The 17140-nt window shown below is 41.3% G+C and overlaps 1 protein-coding gene across 2 annotated transcripts in view; it reads right to left on the reverse strand.

Moving 5' to 3' along the window:
• Positions 1-1050: 1050 nt before the first annotated feature.
• NKAIN4 (sodium/potassium transporting ATPase interacting 4) overlaps positions 1051-17140 on the reverse strand; it is a 54103-nt gene continuing 38013 nt past the window's right edge. The window contains exons 5-7 of one of the 2 annotated variants that reach the window (XM_050907167.1): positions 11962-12022; positions 8745-8829; positions 1051-3457 (exon numbers count right to left, since the gene is read on the reverse strand). In XM_050907167.1, coding sequence (XP_050763124.1) covers positions 3448-3457; positions 8745-8829; positions 11962-12022 — 156 coding nt within the window. In that variant the 3' untranslated portion in view covers positions 1051-3447. Of the gene's footprint in view, positions 3458-8744; positions 8830-11961; positions 12023-14132; positions 14304-17140 lie in introns of those variants that run through there. The other variant, XM_050907166.1, reaches the window with a different exon arrangement.

Genomic DNA, 17140 nt, shown 5'->3' on the forward strand with positions numbered 1-17140 from the left:
CAGGGTTATAAGCTTGTCTCTGAGTAACTTTAAGGTGTCACTTATCTCTGGGCCGTGTGGAAGGGCAGATCTCTTCATCCTTGCCTTCAGAAAAAGGTAATATTAATGCAGCTCTTGGCAAAGATGAGAGAAATTACTAGTTGAGCTGTTGAAACTCTCCAACTCTTGCAGGAATTGATGGGTCTTTGCCAGACAGCAGCTTTCACAGGGAACAGAATTGCACCACCGTGCCAAATTAGGTGTTGTGTCTGGGTTCAAGCTATCATTGGCTTTATTTTGCCTCTGTAAATAACAGCAAAAGCTTACGGTTTAAGTAGATGTGCTAATCTGAGAAGGGAAAACAAAACCAGCTCAGTGTTGGAATAGCGTTATTTCCTCCTAAACTTTAGCTCAGTGTGGCTGGAACCTAGGCTGAGCATGAACAGGACTACAAGGCTGTAAATATACCAGCTATTTCTGGGGCTTCTTTTATTTAACACTTTGAAAATTGTGGCTTTTCCACATCTGGAAGGGTGGAGCCATTTTTTCCATGGGAAGATGTCGCTTCAGAAACAGGTATGTGTTGTTTTTTGACGAGCGGTATCTCAAGTGATGCCTATCCCCAATAGAGGGCACTCCTAATCTGGAGATAAGGGAACCCACTGGAGCAAAACCTTCAGCTGCTCCTTACTCTTACAGCACACCGGAGACGGAGGGGACTGGGAGGCCCTGCCGTCACAGAACAGGGTCATTGCGTGACCTTGCAGTACTTAGAGTAGGTCTAGCACAAGCAGACCAGGAGGAAGGGTTGTCAGAGTATGAAGGATGAATGGCTCTGCTAATGAAAACTAGAGGAGGTAATTAAGTGTGGAATATGATCCTTGGTAGCTTGTCTTATTTTTTTTTTTTCTTCTCAGACTGATTTTTTTGATGCTTTATGGCAGTCATTGATACTAAATATTATAGGCTTACCTGAACAATTATTTTACTTCTATTAAAAGATACTTAGTTACCTGTGTTCATCATAACAGAGTGGTAGTTATGAAGCTACTCGGTCATCATACTTGTATTTATTTAATTGATCTTTACCAGTGTGTATTAAAGTCAAGAGGCATGCCATTAAGTGCATAGTTTGATGCTTAGTCTCTTTAGAGTACTTGGCAAGTGGTTTTGATCAGTTTTATTAGTAAATGTGGCATCAAGGCTTAGTCAGTTTGAGAGGTATAGTGTTAAAAACATGCAGACCTCAAAATAATTCAAAGAGTTCCTTCTGACTTCCTACTACCACCTAGAAGGATTCCTTCCTGAAACTACCAGTGAAATGTTTCAGCTGTTCAAAGCTGAAACTGTGCTTTCTGCACCATCTGTTCTGAATTTTGGTTGCTCTCAAAGAAGGCCAATAAAGAATGCTGGTCTCTGGACAACATTTCTCTCTGGGAAAAGAAATCGTATTAAACCAGAAAGTATAAAGTCAGTGTTTTCTGATGAGGAAAGGGAAGATTAATTTCAAAAGCTCCAAATAAATGAAATCTTTCATGGAACAATCTCATTGACTAGAGCATATGTATTCTTCCATTCCTTTTTCTGCCCCTCCAGGGAACATCAGGTGGGCAAGTAGGAATGAGTGTAATACCGGTATGAACTGAATCAAAGAAGAGGTGGAGAAAGTGCTAAGAGATAGCGTATGCACACTGCTATGCATGCTGTCTAAATGGTGTAGTAGCTTGTCTTCCACTACGATGTTTTTTTTTTAACTTGGTAGTAGCACAGTATTGACTAATATGGGAGGTAGTTATGTTTTGTCAGGCCGAGCTGTTTTAAAGAGGGTTGAGCTTTTTCTTCCTCAAATGATGAAAGTAGTATCAAACCAGCAACTGTCAGTTGTCTGTTCTGCTCAGGCAGAAGCTGTGGCTTCTACTGGCTAAAAGAAGGAAAAATACCTACAGAAAACATTTTTACTTGCAGCCGCACCTGATAAGAACTCAGGATGTTAGGTTGCAGTGGGTATCTGGAATCCAAGTTGCACAGAAACAAAGAAATGTTCTTTTAGTGCTTATACTTTTGGGTTTATAGAAGAGGATTTTGCTTCCTGGGCCCTTTGGAATGGGACAAAGAAAGGTGCATCATTCTGTCTTTGACTTAGCACTTAATGTGTTTATTTCTTTTAATTCTTCCCTTACACTTCCCCTCCCTAGCATGGCTTCTAGCTTGACTCTTCTGAAAAGCATTACTTAAAAATGCCAAGTAATCTCAAACAGATTAGGCAAGACAATGAAGAATTACAACAGCACTTGGAACGTACCAGCCAAAGAATGCCACGGATGGCTGACAAGTGCTCTTTCTCTGCTGGATGCTTAACCTGCTGGGAGATGCTGACAAAACTGACATTGTTTTTTGGGTTTTTTTTAATTAATTGCTGCAGCTCATTAATGCAACTTAATTACACTTATATTCCCCCTTTCCTTCAGCCCATTCCCTCCCTTCAAAATTATCCTGTCACAAAAAAACCCCTGCCATCAGGATGTTGCCAGGCTTGTGCCTGGAATAAGCGTGGCTGCTCGGTGAAGAAGGCAGGTACAAAACCATCTATGATCCATGATCAGGCCTTTTCCAGTGTCCTGCAGCAGGCTTCAGCTGTGTATATGGCTACACCAGTGTTAATTTAATGTAGATGGGCAAACCCAGAGTAAGCTACAGCTGCTCTGAGAATGGCTTGGCATGTTGAAATGGGGCTAAGCTCCATGCTGAGTAAAGATTTGGTGCTTGTACTAGTTTTCAGCTGTTCAGCATTACAGGAGTTAGGTCACAGAACACTGAAATCCAGGACAAATGCCTACTGCTAAGGTGCTGACCATGTCTAAAGAATAGAGAATGAGGAAGGGAGTCCTGGATGGGGGCGGGGGGAAGAAGGGCAGAGTGCTCATCTATAACTTTAAAAAAAAAAAGCCTAAATAACTCAAATGTAAATAGCCCCCACCTAGTTCTATACTGGCAGGGAGGAGATGAAGTTGTGTTAGGGGATTTAGGCTTTTTTCAGAACAAGGGAAAGGAGAAGGGGAAGAAGCTAACTACAGAACATATGAAATGTCCCAGGGTGTTATGCAGTGCTTCCTTCTTTATGGATCCATGGTGCAAGGAAGCAGCTCCGACTTCAACTGTATCGCTTGAGAGAGGCTCTCAGTGAACTTGTTCTGCCTGAGGTCTTCAGGCCTGTGCCATTTATTGGCTAGTACCACCCGACTATGGTAGGAATGGTTCATCAGGGCACTTGGAGAATTAAAGACCAACCGCGTGGCCATTCTTCAATGTACATTCATCGCATTTGAAAAGAAGACAAGGAACAAAAAATGGAATGGAGTTCACCATCCTGCATTTCCTCTGCCAAAGATCCAGGCCACAGGGGATTGTCTCCTGCAGCTCCTTTGATGGTGGAGTGCAAGGTTTATCCATCCTCTGGCTCCTCTTTACTTACGCAGGCCTGTAGGGGGGAAAAAGCAAAGGCAGGGCATCAGTGTGGAGCCAGTACTATGTTGCTTACTTAAGATAACAGAAATGGTGTGGAAATAATGAGGACAATCTTTTCTTTTTTTTTTTTTCCTGTTCTGAGTTTTTTAAATATGATTCACTACAGGTGAGGAATAGGATTGAGAGCTCAGAAGTGATGTGGTTAAGTAATCTTCAAGTCTGGAAAGAATGCTATGCATATACCAGACCTGAATATATTGCAGTTAGACTAAAGAATAGATATGAGCCAGTGTTAGATCTATGTATCCTCAGCATTTGGAGCTGCATAAAATTTGGTTAGGAATTTTAAAAGCTAGGGGTCATCTCTAGAATAAAGTAGCTTCTTGAAATTGCGGTGATGTGCTTTTTGTGTAGATGCAGCAGTATAAGCGGATCTACTTTTGTAGCCAGCAGTAAAAATGAGTGAATGTTTTCAGCTGAAAATATCACCTCTTAAATATGCAGCTTCAGGTTGATCAAAACAGTTTGCAAATTCATGTTGATATTCAGCAAATTGTATGTTTAGGAAAAAGTCTACCTGGAAGGAAAAGCAGAAGCATTTTGTTTTATTTTTCTCTCCTCAAAACAAAAAGTGGGATTTTTTTCCTGTTTAAGTAAAAGTTTCCTTTGTAAAGTATTCTGGTCATCAAACAAAGTTTGGAGGGGTGGGGGGAAAAACAATCCTAAAGGAGGTCCCCCCTCCCTCCCCCAGTGTTTCAGTCTGGATTTGGATTTTTTTTGAATTGAAGAATGTTACTTGTGTGCTTGTACCTATCAGTTGTCAGTTAATCTACTGAAGAACCTACTTTCAACCTATAAGTGGATGACTTATACAGGGTCTAGTCCTTTAGTGCTGCGTGCTCACAGCTGCTTCATGCCTATGGCTAGCAGACAGACTGCACCACAAAAGGATTGATTAGGGAGTATTAAAGTGAGCAATCACCAACTGGAGCCTTAGATCATTCAATTAACCAATACCTCCTGTTGCTACCCTGTCAATACTGAAGTCTACATCTGATAAAAGTCACACCCTATGTTACCATATGGCCTTTTCCACTGGTAGATCTGAGGAAAGCCAAGTCAGTGAAATCCGGCTACATAACGAAAATCAAGTTAAAGCTCTTAAGCCATTAATGTGATGTAGTAGTTGGGGTGCCAGATCACAGTGAGTGTTATGGACAGGAGCCTCACAACTGCGCAATTCACTGCTTGGCCTTATAAATACAGTCTTAAAAGGCAGGGAGATCTATTGCTCATCTCTCTACCTTTTAAATAAATAGAAGCTACCTCCTGTCATCCGGTGGGTTCTTGATGTAGCACTAAATCATGTACAAAATCGTTGTTGGAGACTATTCTGCTTTATAATTGAGATTGCACAGTGCTTTTTTCTGAAACAAATTCAGGGAATGATGTCAAAAGACTGAATGGATGCAGCAGGCAGGAAGTGCTGACAAATGATCGTGATGATCTGGGCCTCCTCCTGTCTTGGCAGGTATTGCAGGGTACTTTGAGATAACAGCTTTAGTCAGAAACTTCAAAGCTGTCTTGGTTAACCCTTTCACAGTTATCCTGTCTTCGTTAACTGTTTCACAGTTATCGGTGCAAGAATGCTTCCTTGCCTCAAATGATGAGAATTCTGTTACTACAAGTGAACAAGAGCAGCAGCCTGGAGCTGATGTCCTGTGCAGCCGAAGAGGAGACAGTTGGTGCAAGCAGGCATGGCCTGAATTTGAGCTTTAGCTAAGGGAGGGGTAAGAGCTCAGCCTTTCCTTCCTGAAAACTCATTGGAAATGTTCTCTTTTGGCCTCGGGAGAATAACTTTGGTTTTCAATGAGTGATTTATTATCCTTTGGCTAAGTACTTTGACCCAGAACCTCATGGACTGAAGACTTTAATGTATCTTCTATTAAGAGTCCTAATAATTATTATTAAATAATTAGTGCAGTGCCTTGATTGGTAAGCAGCAGTGAGATTAAGGGTAATTCTATTACATGGCAAAACTTCCAGAACAATTTTTTCATGATAATTTGAGTCTCTTTTACTTAAGCTTGTGACTTGAAATAGGAACTATCACAACCACGCCCCCCTGGAGTCAATGAAACGTAGAACAGAAGCAGTTGTGGGACTGAAATAGAAATAACTGTATTTATAGAATATCATTGTTGCTGTGTGAGTGTTGGAGGTGCTAATTAAGATGACGCATGCTTAAATCACACCTTTGTAAGCAACGGTACAAAACTGTTGTTTGATTGTTGTTGGCTTTTTTTAAGAAGAAAAATAATGCCTGACTTGATAATTTGTGAGGTTTTCCACTAACTGGAGATGTGCAACTGAAGTCAAAGAGGTCAGTAGATTACCATGATAAAGCTGGGAGATAACTGGATTGTGGTCTGGAAGCACCTATTATCAGTAATAGTTTGGGGAGATGTTTCTTCCTCCTAGTAGGAGGCAAAGGTATTTAAGAACTTCTTTCAGTGCAGTGGATGGAAGCTGCAGGCCAGAAATGGGGTATACATTTTGAATCTTGAATTTAGCAGCTGATAACCACTGAAGTAGGCTGCCAAGAAACACAGCAGTTTCCCGTTAATATCTTTGAACTGTGACAGCATATTTAAAAGTTGTCTAACTCATAGGCTGCGTGCTTGATACAGAGGTTATGGGGGTTGGTCTTGGACTTAAGCTATGCTCATCGGTCTAGGCCAATGTCATTGTTCTGTGGGGTCTTCAGATCTATGAAAATTCATAAATTTGGAGAGAAGAAGAGGAGAGACTAGGGAAAAATGCAAACCAGGACAAGGGAAGGGGCACACTGGGAGGAGAGGAAAGAGTGTGCTCTCATCAGAAAAGGATAGATAAAACTAGAGTGAATAGAATAATTCCTATTATGAAGGAAATATAATGAAGGAAAGCCATCCTGTTAGAGAGTTGTGGCAACAGGGCAAGTGCATTATCAGGAGAGCAGCTGACTACTGACAATGGGGTGATGCCATCCTAAAATGAAAGTTCATGGTTGCAGTTAGCTCCAAGTCAGTAGTTGTAGAATAGTTCTGTATTTCCTTCAGCAAAAAGGAGTTAAAAGCAGAAAGCCCATGTTCCTGAGCTAGCTGTTCTATAAATTTAAACTTGAAAGAAGTTGAATGTATTTGTTGTTTTGCATCTTCTTGAACAGGGTATAAAAAAAGAAAATGCTTTCAGTCATCATGAAGTGATTTTCACAGCAGGACAAGGACATCTGGCACTCAGTACCCCAGACTGCGAAAATCCATGGCATCATTAGTTGAGAATCAAGTATCCATTCCTCCTCTCACTCCCATTTGTACATGTGGAAGAAAGGCAGTAGCTAGGCTGAAATAAACAAACAAAAATTGCTATTTGGTGGCTGCTGTGAAATTTATAGAGGGTCACCTTATCTACTGCTCAGCAGCTGTTTTCACTTCCCGTTAGCCAGAAGGAAATATTATATTGTGCTGGCAGAAGCTATCGATAGATAAGTGATGGTCTGAAGAACGGGACTGAAGAACAACAAAATTATTTGTGTACTTCAGTAGTAGCTTACCATCTTACTGAGACCTTTGTAAGGAAGTTTTACATTGCTAGCTTCTGTTCATATTACAGTCTCCATATAGAAAACTTCATTTGTAAGTACTAGCTTCTTTCACAAACAGAATTTGTCATTTTAAGAAAAAAGCAGCCCAAACTCCATACTGTAAAAATGTGATGTTTCTTCAGCATACTGCTGCATCAAGCTAGTAAATCAGGGAGCTGCTTAAAGCTCCACAGCTTCTGCAGACTATGGAAAATTCCATCCCACTGTGACAAAATGAGAGGGAAATCAATATTTAATCTCCTGTAGCATCGCTTCTAATAATGCTATAGAACCCCCAAAGTTACAGGGAATTTAACTGCTTTGCAAAAATTATTTGTTCTCCTGGTCTTGTGCTGCAGTGACAAAGTGGGTAGTAAGTCCATACCACATTAGAGGGGTACATCTACAAATCTATTGGGGGCAGTTTTTCTTCCCTCAGCCCCACTTTTGTCCCCCATCCTCACATCCTTCTTTTTGGCAGGACTCTCTGGTAACATTATTCCGAAAAACAACCTCCCTTAGCAGCTGCTTTAAAAATTTCTGCATGTTGAACTGCCTTCTTGCAGCTCAATTTAAAGAGTATAAAAAAATTCAGATCTTATTGCTGCTTTAAACAGATAATACTGGCCTTTATGTCTGAGAATCTCATTAAGAACCAGCTTTTAAGTGGACAGCGTGAAAGTGCGACCTTGTGCCTTCAGCAGTGGGAAGGGATTATCAGAAGGCAGAAGCTGGAATTCAACAATGGATCTCTATTAGTGGTATGAGAGGAGCTGCTGTGGGCAACTCCCCTTTCTGCTCCCTGCTCTCAGCTGAACTCTTGGGCTCCCCCACACATAGAAGCCTCTGTTCTTGTAGGCAACAGAATTAAAAAAAACCAAACAAACCCAAAAAAGAAACCTTAAGAGCAAACCTGTGTCATCCTGCATACAAACCATCTAATGTTCAGTTTAATTTAATTCACTGGTGTGTTAGCTTTGTACTCTGCAGGTTCCCTAGAAGTACAAGCAGATACAGGGAGACCCTGTACCCAAGACAGTCAAATTTTGTGGTGCTACCATGAAAAGATTATTGGAGGATGACAAAGACAGGGCCAGTGCTCAAAATTGCATGGATCTGTAGGTCAGAGTTCAGTTATGACTGTCCACAGAGCTAAAATACAGCTTAAATAACTAGATGTTGCATAAATTTTACCCCAGTAAAGATCTTCCATTGAGGCTCTGTCTGACAGACCACAATTTAACCTTGAGAGCGAGAATCGTATTCTGCTATTGCTATGGCTTACTCTCAGCATCCACTGAGGCTGACACTTCTTTCCTCACAGCTCCTACCTTTACCTGCTTAGGCACCGTTCTCTGCTGAAAAGCCTCTCTGCTTTCTTCAAGGAAAAGGCATCCAGTAGTTTGTTTACGATAACATCCTATAGCTGGCCCCACTGCTTCCTATCAAACACTGCCATAAGCAAACTATGGCAACACTAGCTTCACCCTGGCAACCTGGGACTGAGCAGAGGCAGTTTCACCCCTTCTGGTGTCCACTTGTTCATTCCTTCTGTGCCCAAAAAGCCTGCTGGAGAAATCGACCTGCAAGGAGGAAAAAACTCAAACCTGTGGCACCCTTGAGCCATCAAACTAAGAGGCATGCATAGCCTCTTAGCACCGGAGATGATACTTACAGGTATGTCTGCTTGAACAAAAGGTTGGTGGGTTTTTCATTGACATGGTAGAGAGGAAATGGATCAAATCCACCAATGAAATCAACTGAAAAAAAATCAAAACTCAAATAAACAAACAAACATGGCCAGAAAATTGAAAGGAAATGAAAGAATAAGTTGGTGCATGTCATGGCATAACATAAAAATTAGTAAGAGAACAGAAAAATGATTTTTCAGGTATGGATTGCCTGGTGGAAATCTCTGCCTGCGCAGACCTCTTTTCCGGGATCTCCTGGGATGGGCAAGTGTGCCAAAGAGGAGATTCGGCTAACACAAGACTTAAAGCAGAGCTAACAAAAGACTCCAGAAAAACAAGAGGGCCTCCCTCAGCCTCCTTGGATATTGCCACCATGCTGTGACTTCACATGAGAACTGAGCTAACAAAGCCTCAGCCATTCAGCGATGTGCTGAAGGAAGGAAGCAGGGGAATGGCTCGTGAGTGAATGCCAGCGGCCAAGTTGGCAGCACAAGCAATCCCCATGAAGGTTATATAGTGAGGTGGGAATTTGCTTGCCCCACTTGTCTTTCCTGCAAGACAGACAACAGCAGCTTTGGAAAATTGCAAATACCTCATTATCTTCAGCTCTGATATTTTTCACATCCCCTCTGCCAACTCAATTTCTTTTAATTGTATACAAATAGGAACAATGCTTCCCTTCTCCAGTATTCACATAAGGGCAATGTAACTAAACAAGGAAAGTTTTAAGTGACAATTCCCTTAGTAACCGTAGAAGAATTTTCCAAGTCTTTCTCGGTTCCCCTGAAATTAGGCCAAGTCTATATTGCTGAGCTGGCCAACATAGCCGTGTCAGTAGGGGTACGATGTGGTGTGATTTGTGACTGACTTAGCGGGCCTTGCAAAAAGCTTTAAAATAGGTCCAGCTTAGACCACTTTTTGGTGCCAAGTTAGTGCATTTTGTTTGGAAGTGTGAAAGCCATCCTGTCCAAATGCCACTTAAAAAATAACTGGAGAGTCTTATTAACTATATAAATGCCTGTTTATTTTTCTTTCCTGAAGGTGGCACTATTATTTTAAATTTTAGCTAAAGAGTTTTGGTATTTTTTAGTGAACAAACAATAGAAAAAATATTTACTAAATATAGTGGCAGTGAAAAAAACCCACTCAAAATATATTTAGAAACCCAAGGACAACATATTCTCACAAATTCCATCTTGATGGATAGCTTCATGCTGATACTGTGATTTTGGAACAACTGTCAGTTAATGGGTGAAATCTGTAGAGGTTCCAAGTTAATTGGGGGGATAATTCCCAGTGGTTCCAGTGAGACTTGACCTGTTCTCAGCCACTTTTGAAAATGTTTGAGTATTTTAAAATCAAGACAGTCTGCAGTTTTAAAAAACAGATACTAACTGTATTACCTCAGTTGTGGAATGTCTAAATTAGGAAACCTTAAAGAATTGCAATTTTCAGTAACTGTCTAATACCTTGAACAAACAAAAGTCCTATCATCTGAGCACCCAACCATGGAAGTACTCAAAATCCAAGTCACTTAAAAATCTTAACTGTGGTTCATTGTTGCAACATATTACAGTGCATTAGCACATCTAAAATATTCTTGCCCACAATTCAGCATTAGTAGATCCCTACTGCTGTGTTTTCTCATGAAAATCACGTTAGCATGAGCTTCCTGATTAATGTGCCTCAGCACTTATAATTACTTCATGCTGCATATCAAAGCAACATTTAAAGGAAACCACAAATGGAAGAGAAAATTAAAACACAGCTCAAATTTGTTCGGGTCACTGGAAGGATCTACCACTGCGAGTGTGAAATATTGATGGTTTGTCATTGTTAATTATTCAAGCTGGCATTTTAACTCCACGCTGGGAAACTGGGAGGGAAAAGGAATTTGTTAGTGGAAAAAAAATATGTATCCTGAAATTAACAGCTCTGCATTTCTAGATAACACTTCCTTCCATGTGGTTGCCTCTCCTAACAGATCCCTACTATAAAAATGAGCTCTGTCAAGTTATTACTTTACAATAATCAAAGGGGCTCAGAACTCAAGCTATTTAGCTAATAGAAGAGCTATAGGGTAATTTTTAAAATATGACTTATAATGTAGCACCTTCGCTAAGTGCACTGCCAAGCTCTAAACAAATGATCAATAAAGCTAGTAGAATGAGTTCAGCCACACAGGAAGGAACAGAAAAACATGAGGACAAGTCAGATAAGCAATGCATCTCATCTCACTCCTATGAAATCAACATTCTTCACATACTTTCAAATATTCAGTTCAAAGCTGTTGTTTTTCAGCTAACATCCATGCCAGTTGCTCTTCAAAACAACAAAGCTACTTGCACAAACCTAATGAATGTCTTAAAGAAGTGATACTTGGATATCCAAGGACAGCCTTTGGATCAGATCCTTACCTGGAGTAAACTGGCCTAGACCCAACTCATTGCCAAAGAAATCAGACTTCACATTTATTTGAACCCTACGCATCCATTCTTTTGTTTGTAAAATTATTGGTCTCAAAGGGAGTTTTAGAAGGGCAAAGTAATCCAGGACCAGGTTATGGATATCTGCATAGGTCCCACAGACCCAAGTGATTCCTCCGAGTCTTTGCTCTTCTCTGACACGTCATAGTGAATGCAGGACACTTAAGAGACTTGTCTACTAAACACGAGGGAGTCAGCTCCTTCCTCCTCCTTGTAATTCAAGTACAGTACTTCCTCTGCTTTTAAATTAAGTGGTCAGGTTGGTCCTTGGCAAGAAATCTCATGCTCTGCTTCATCCTCAGCTTGTGGCATATGATACTCAGCAGGTTGCCTACTTGAGTACTGGGCTGTATTCTTTGTTGTAGGTACTCTTAATTACAATGGTAATATTTCAGTAGCATTACTCTTATGCTGTATAAGCTTGAGAACAGGAGAAGCTGCCCAGTTTCCCTAAAGCTTAGTCTGACTGGGAAGCCAAAACCAAGCCTGTTTGTGCTGAAAGCGTAGCAGAATTACAGCATCTAACACATAGTGACATGGGGGAAAAAACCTCACAGTAAAAATAGCTGATCCTTGAAAGGTAGGTAGTGCTATATCACATAGATGGAGAGATGGAAAGAAGTCTGATGGCAACTCAGTCGTGATAGACAAACATCCGAGAGAGAAATAAAATTTAATAAAACCTTTGCTAAGGGATCTGTTGATAAATACTTACAGCTGTCTTCTTCTTCTGTAAAAACACTAACAACGTAACAGGCGTAGACAAAGCCCACCAGCTGGAAAATAGAGAGAATAAATCATTTTAGCATCAGTCTTGTGAGGCTGGTCAAAACTGACTTGGCACGACTTCAACAGCCAATATTTACTCTCAGCTTGGCAGCGTTACTGTAAGGGGGGAGCCAACTCATATTTGCTGTAAGGTAGGGGGTGCAGGTGTAGGCTTAAGGGAAGACACGGCTGGGAGCATACTCAAAGCTCAAAACTGGAAACTTGCAAGACTCGTCCTCACCTTCAGAGTAGCAGCCTGCTGTTGCTAGAATGACTGGCAAGAACATGGGCTGGCTTTGTTGACACTGAAACTACCGTGCTAAGTTTACTCCCTGTAAGAAGTGATGGGGATGCAGGAGAGTGCCTTATGTAACATTTTAGACAGACGACTATGTACAGGACAGATATACAGGGGTAGGTTTTATTAACAGAGGTCCAGGGACAAGAACTCATCGGCTCTGTATTCCTGTCATAAGGGTTATGCAAGGGAAGAGAAATTACTTTGGTGCAGGACCTACCAACAAGATGCGAGTAGTTTTTATACAGATGAGAGAGAAACTTAGTTAACCATAAAAATGGTGATGTACTAGCAGCAATGTTCAGAGACACTGAAATCTTTAGTAACTTAGGCTTGGAGATCAAAATTGATTGGAAAGAAATCCCAGTGTTACTCTAGCTCTACGATTTCCAAGGTTCGTTCTGTCTTTGGAGAATAAACACTTCTGTATGGACTAATCAAGCATTGGGCCTGCAAAGTAAATGGGCCAGAGCACAGTGAGAAACAGACAAGAGGATAGCAATGGTCTTAATTCACAAATTGCATAGGTTAGCAGTAAATTGCCACCTCCTGGGAACCAGATAGAAGCAGGGAAGGAGCAGTAAAACAATAGGGTGCCTCTCAAATAACAGCCATCCTGGCATGGTGTGGCCTTCATGTCAATCCATTGCTCGGAGCAGTCTTTAGAGCAGAAAACTAGAGTGAACATTAAAAAAGCAATTTTAAGTAGCCTGGTGGGTCTGTCCTTAGTTGGTAGTTTGTAGAAGCTCTAAAGCATCAGAACTGCCTCATTCAGTTTCAGCAGCAAGTTGTTATTCAGCCTGAATAGAGAAACAAACTTCTGGTACTACAGGAGTTAAGCATTCTAGATCCAGCAGGGTTTTATTTTGCTTTGCCTTCTTCCTGTTAATCAAATATCCTCTCCATCCTTCATTTTACATCTTTATATAACACCCCACTTAGTGAGATCTTGGTTGACAGTAACTGTATTAGTAAAGTTATTGTGAGACATAATTGTTTTCCACTGTGAACTCAATTCTTTTGAACAAGAGTTAGAATGTAACATACAGTGACTCACTCTAAGGGAAGACAGAATGATGCATGGTAGGGCTTGAAAAGTAGAGTCCATTCATTTTTAATGTGACAGAAAAATACATCACACCAGAAAACAAAAGGCAAGATAATGAGATTCCTACTGGGGAGTTATAAGGCATTTGTGATTTCTCCAGCTCTCACTGACAAAACACACCTTGTTGGAAGGAAATGGAATGTTTTTGTAGTATCATTAAACCTTGTATTTCCTTTACGATTTTCTATAATCGTCTGAAAGACAAGCCAGCTCTCTCCTTTCCTCTTGGGTGAGCCTTATGGAAGCATGCCCCAGTACCTCAGTGGAGGAGAGGTAGCTTTATGGACTTACTCATTCCCCTGCTGTGCATTTTTGAAACCAGGGCTGCTTCATACTAAGTTTCTATGAGCTCCAGTGGACTTCATGCAGAAAAAAAAAAATCCTCTGGGTGTGATGCTAACTGTGCGGCCACGTGCAATGGCCAATCTGATTTTACCTGCTGACTTCTAGAATTACCTCCGAGTAGAACCATTGCTTTTTAAAGGCAGACAAAAAAAAAAAAAATCAGAATAATCAGTGATTTTTCTTCTCTTCTATTGTTTGTACTGTGCTAACATAAAACCTGGGGGGTTTTGTTTCCTTTCTGAAGCCTGTGGCAGTGTCAGGGCGGGTTTGGTGGCCGGGCGGGTTGGGAGGGCTGCGGCCCCAGCCCCGGCGCAGCCCCCGTGGCCGCTCCCCGTTGCCTTGCGTCATGAGTAGGCTTGGCTGCGAAATCAGCAATTAGCGCTCATCAGCTGGGCTGCGGTAGCTAACGACATCAATGCTCATAGATGCTCTTGGAAAAACGGAGTGCTTCAGCTTAAAGCCATCCCAGCATTCAATGAGATGTCTAACCACCCGTCTGCACACTCTGGTCTCCAATGTAAGTGCGTTTGCGCTCGCCCTAGAATCAAATTAGGAGTGTGCTCACACGCATTCTTTGTAATCGTTCTAGCATTTTTATAGTTTGAAGATCCAGCGTTTTACATTTTACAGGATATAAGGTCAAATCGTGCAATTTACATACACACAAATATCCAAGCAAGAAAGATGCATCTTGAATGTGTGCCCGGATTCCAAGGGAGCTCTAGGAAGGTCTTCTCTTTCCCCAGATTTTCCATCATGCCTCAGAGTCGGAACTTTGGGTTAATAGCCCTGCAAAGTGGCAGCCCTGAATCCATTCACTGTTATTATACTCTATAACATGTACACACAAACCTTATGTGATATTTGTGTCAGGGAACTCCTCATAGTACTAACAATGAAAATGACTTACCTGCGCAGTTTATGGGCAGAGTGCATGAACGATTATCAGCTATACTGTCATGGGGAACCTGTTAAACCTCTGAAAATTGTTCACGGTTCAGAAGCACCAAGCAAGCAGTAAGATTGACTTGGGAAGTTTGTTTTGCACAGAAATTAATGCCTCATAACCCTCAACCATCATTCTTCTCACCCCGTATGTTTTTCCTTTTATGACTAAGGTGACCTTTTGCATTCAGAAAAACAAAGAAAGCAACCAAAAGCTAGTGAATTAAGTGAACTTCCTTAAATCTCTAATTCCAGCTCCACTGGAGTGGAGGGTTTTCTTTTTTATTTCTTCTGTCTCCTGGCTTTGTTTCAAAATTACCTGCTTCATGTTTAAAATTTTCTTTTTATTGACTTTATAATCCATTCCATCTTTACATGAGTTTCATCAATAAAAATTTGTTTATTTAATGGCACTTTTTATTCAGAGAAGTTTTGCTAGTCTTGTGACCTGGCCAGAACAGGAGCATTACAGTGGCAAGGAGGGAAGAGACATACAACATAAACATGAGTTGCATTTTCATATGAGCTGACGTAAACTATAATTAAACATATCACCTCAGGGATGAAATGAACTCCTGGGACTCCCCGTGTCTCACCTTCTGCATGAATTATGAATGAAATATAGCTACAGAGGAGAAATGCTGCTCCTATTGTCCAGTCCTTTTCACTGGAAGGGTCTGCTAGAATGTGGGATGAGCAGACTCCAACGGTTCCCTTCTGACTGCATCCTTGATGAAGATGTATCAAGCCCCCAAACGTCACCAAGTTCAGCAGCAATTAACATAGAACAGAAAGCTTCACAGAGGCCAAGAATTTGAAAGTCATTTCACTCTTGCTCAAAGTGCCATCTCGGTTGCTGATTTCAATACGAAAGAGGGTTTTAAGCTCTACTATCCCAGGGAAATAGCAATAATTCTTAGATCTTTGCAAATTATGTCGGGGAGGTGAAAGAGGAGGGGAAACATCAGTGATGTCAAATGACAGTAAGCTATTGCTCTAATTCCCCAAAGAATGTTCTCGGGCTTTAGCCTCTGCTGCTGTTTCTCTGCATGTTCTGCATGTTCAGTACCAGCTTCCTCCAGGCTGCAGAAGTATCCGATTAAGGGTTTTTTTTTTATTAGGAACACATGTTGTAGGCAGGTGTGTTCAGTCAGCCTGTCAGATAGCCTGGGAACGCACACGCTGCTGAACAAAAGAGGATGGAGCTGGGATGTCCCAAGCATTCTGCAGGCAAATGAACAGAGCAGGAAAGACAGGAAGAGACAAGTGTGCCCAAAGGGAACAAGGAAAACATAAGTCCGTACATCCCTCTGCCCCTCAGTCATCTGAAGTTAAACTTTTTAATAGTGAGTTGAAAAGTGTTCATAAAACAGCAGCATCGAACTGAAGTGCTGGAGCCAGAAAGACCGAATTACAGCAAGATCTACAGAAAGGGACCAGCTGGCTGCGAGCGTGCAAAATACATGAAGGATGGGAAGGCAAATTTTAGGAGGTGTTACTGTTGCTTGTGTAAGATCTTAGCTTTAGTCTACATCTGTCCTAGTGAAGATTCTGGGCTCTTCAACTCTTCTCTCAATAGAAAAACTTGCTGTTGCTTTTTCCACCACAGAGAATATATGCAGTCTCCTCCTCCAGGGCAGATGTATTCTAGGTTTCACTCTAATCAGAGCTAATGAAGTGTGTGTGCTCTCATCAGTGCGAGAGGGGGGAAAATGAAGAGATCTCTGCTACAAGAAAGCAAAAAGCCAGCTTGTGAAAGACCTGTTGTGACCAGATAGCCAAAAAGAGGCAATCAAAATCCTTTGATTCCTTGACCTTCTTTACTCTTTGGATGCAATTACGACCACTGAAAATCTAGCTTCTGCCAACAGCAAAGCATCTCTTGTGTGTTGCTTCTCACATAACATCTGCTGTCAAGGCTTACATTGCTGCCTTCCTGGGAACCTTCCAAGCTGTCAGTCTGAGTGAAAACAGCAGACAGGCAGGCAATGAGTTCTCTCGGTTGGGAAGACATTGCCAATTTCCATCCCATTCAATGGAGCCTCAGGAAAAGCCTAACCCTCCCTGCTCCCACAACTACCATATGGATAGCCCAGAGCTACGCCAGGTATTTCAGAACTAGAAATCGCTCCTCTCCCTGCTGGCTGGCAAGTTGGAGAGATGCAAGATGAATCCTTTCTAAGATAAAAACAAAGCAGATTTCTTTTCTTTACAAACTAGTTGCTGTTACATTTCCTAATTGGGTTGGTAGACTTTAAGATGTTGTTACAAGAAGCTTTTTCCTCCAACGTGTTCTATGCTAAAGCATTGAGAAAGATTTTCATACTGGGCCCTACAGCTACTTGTACCATGCATGGTGACTGATATGCCCAAGTTTGATCGCATTCCAGATTAAAGGAGTTGCTTTTGCCTTCAAGGAGTACAGACAAG

The sequence above is a fragment of the Gymnogyps californianus genome, chromosome 17, assembly GCF_018139145.2.
Source record: "Gymnogyps californianus isolate 813 chromosome 17, ASM1813914v2, whole genome shotgun sequence".
NCBI lineage: Eukaryota > Metazoa > Chordata > Aves > Accipitriformes > Cathartidae > Gymnogyps > Gymnogyps californianus.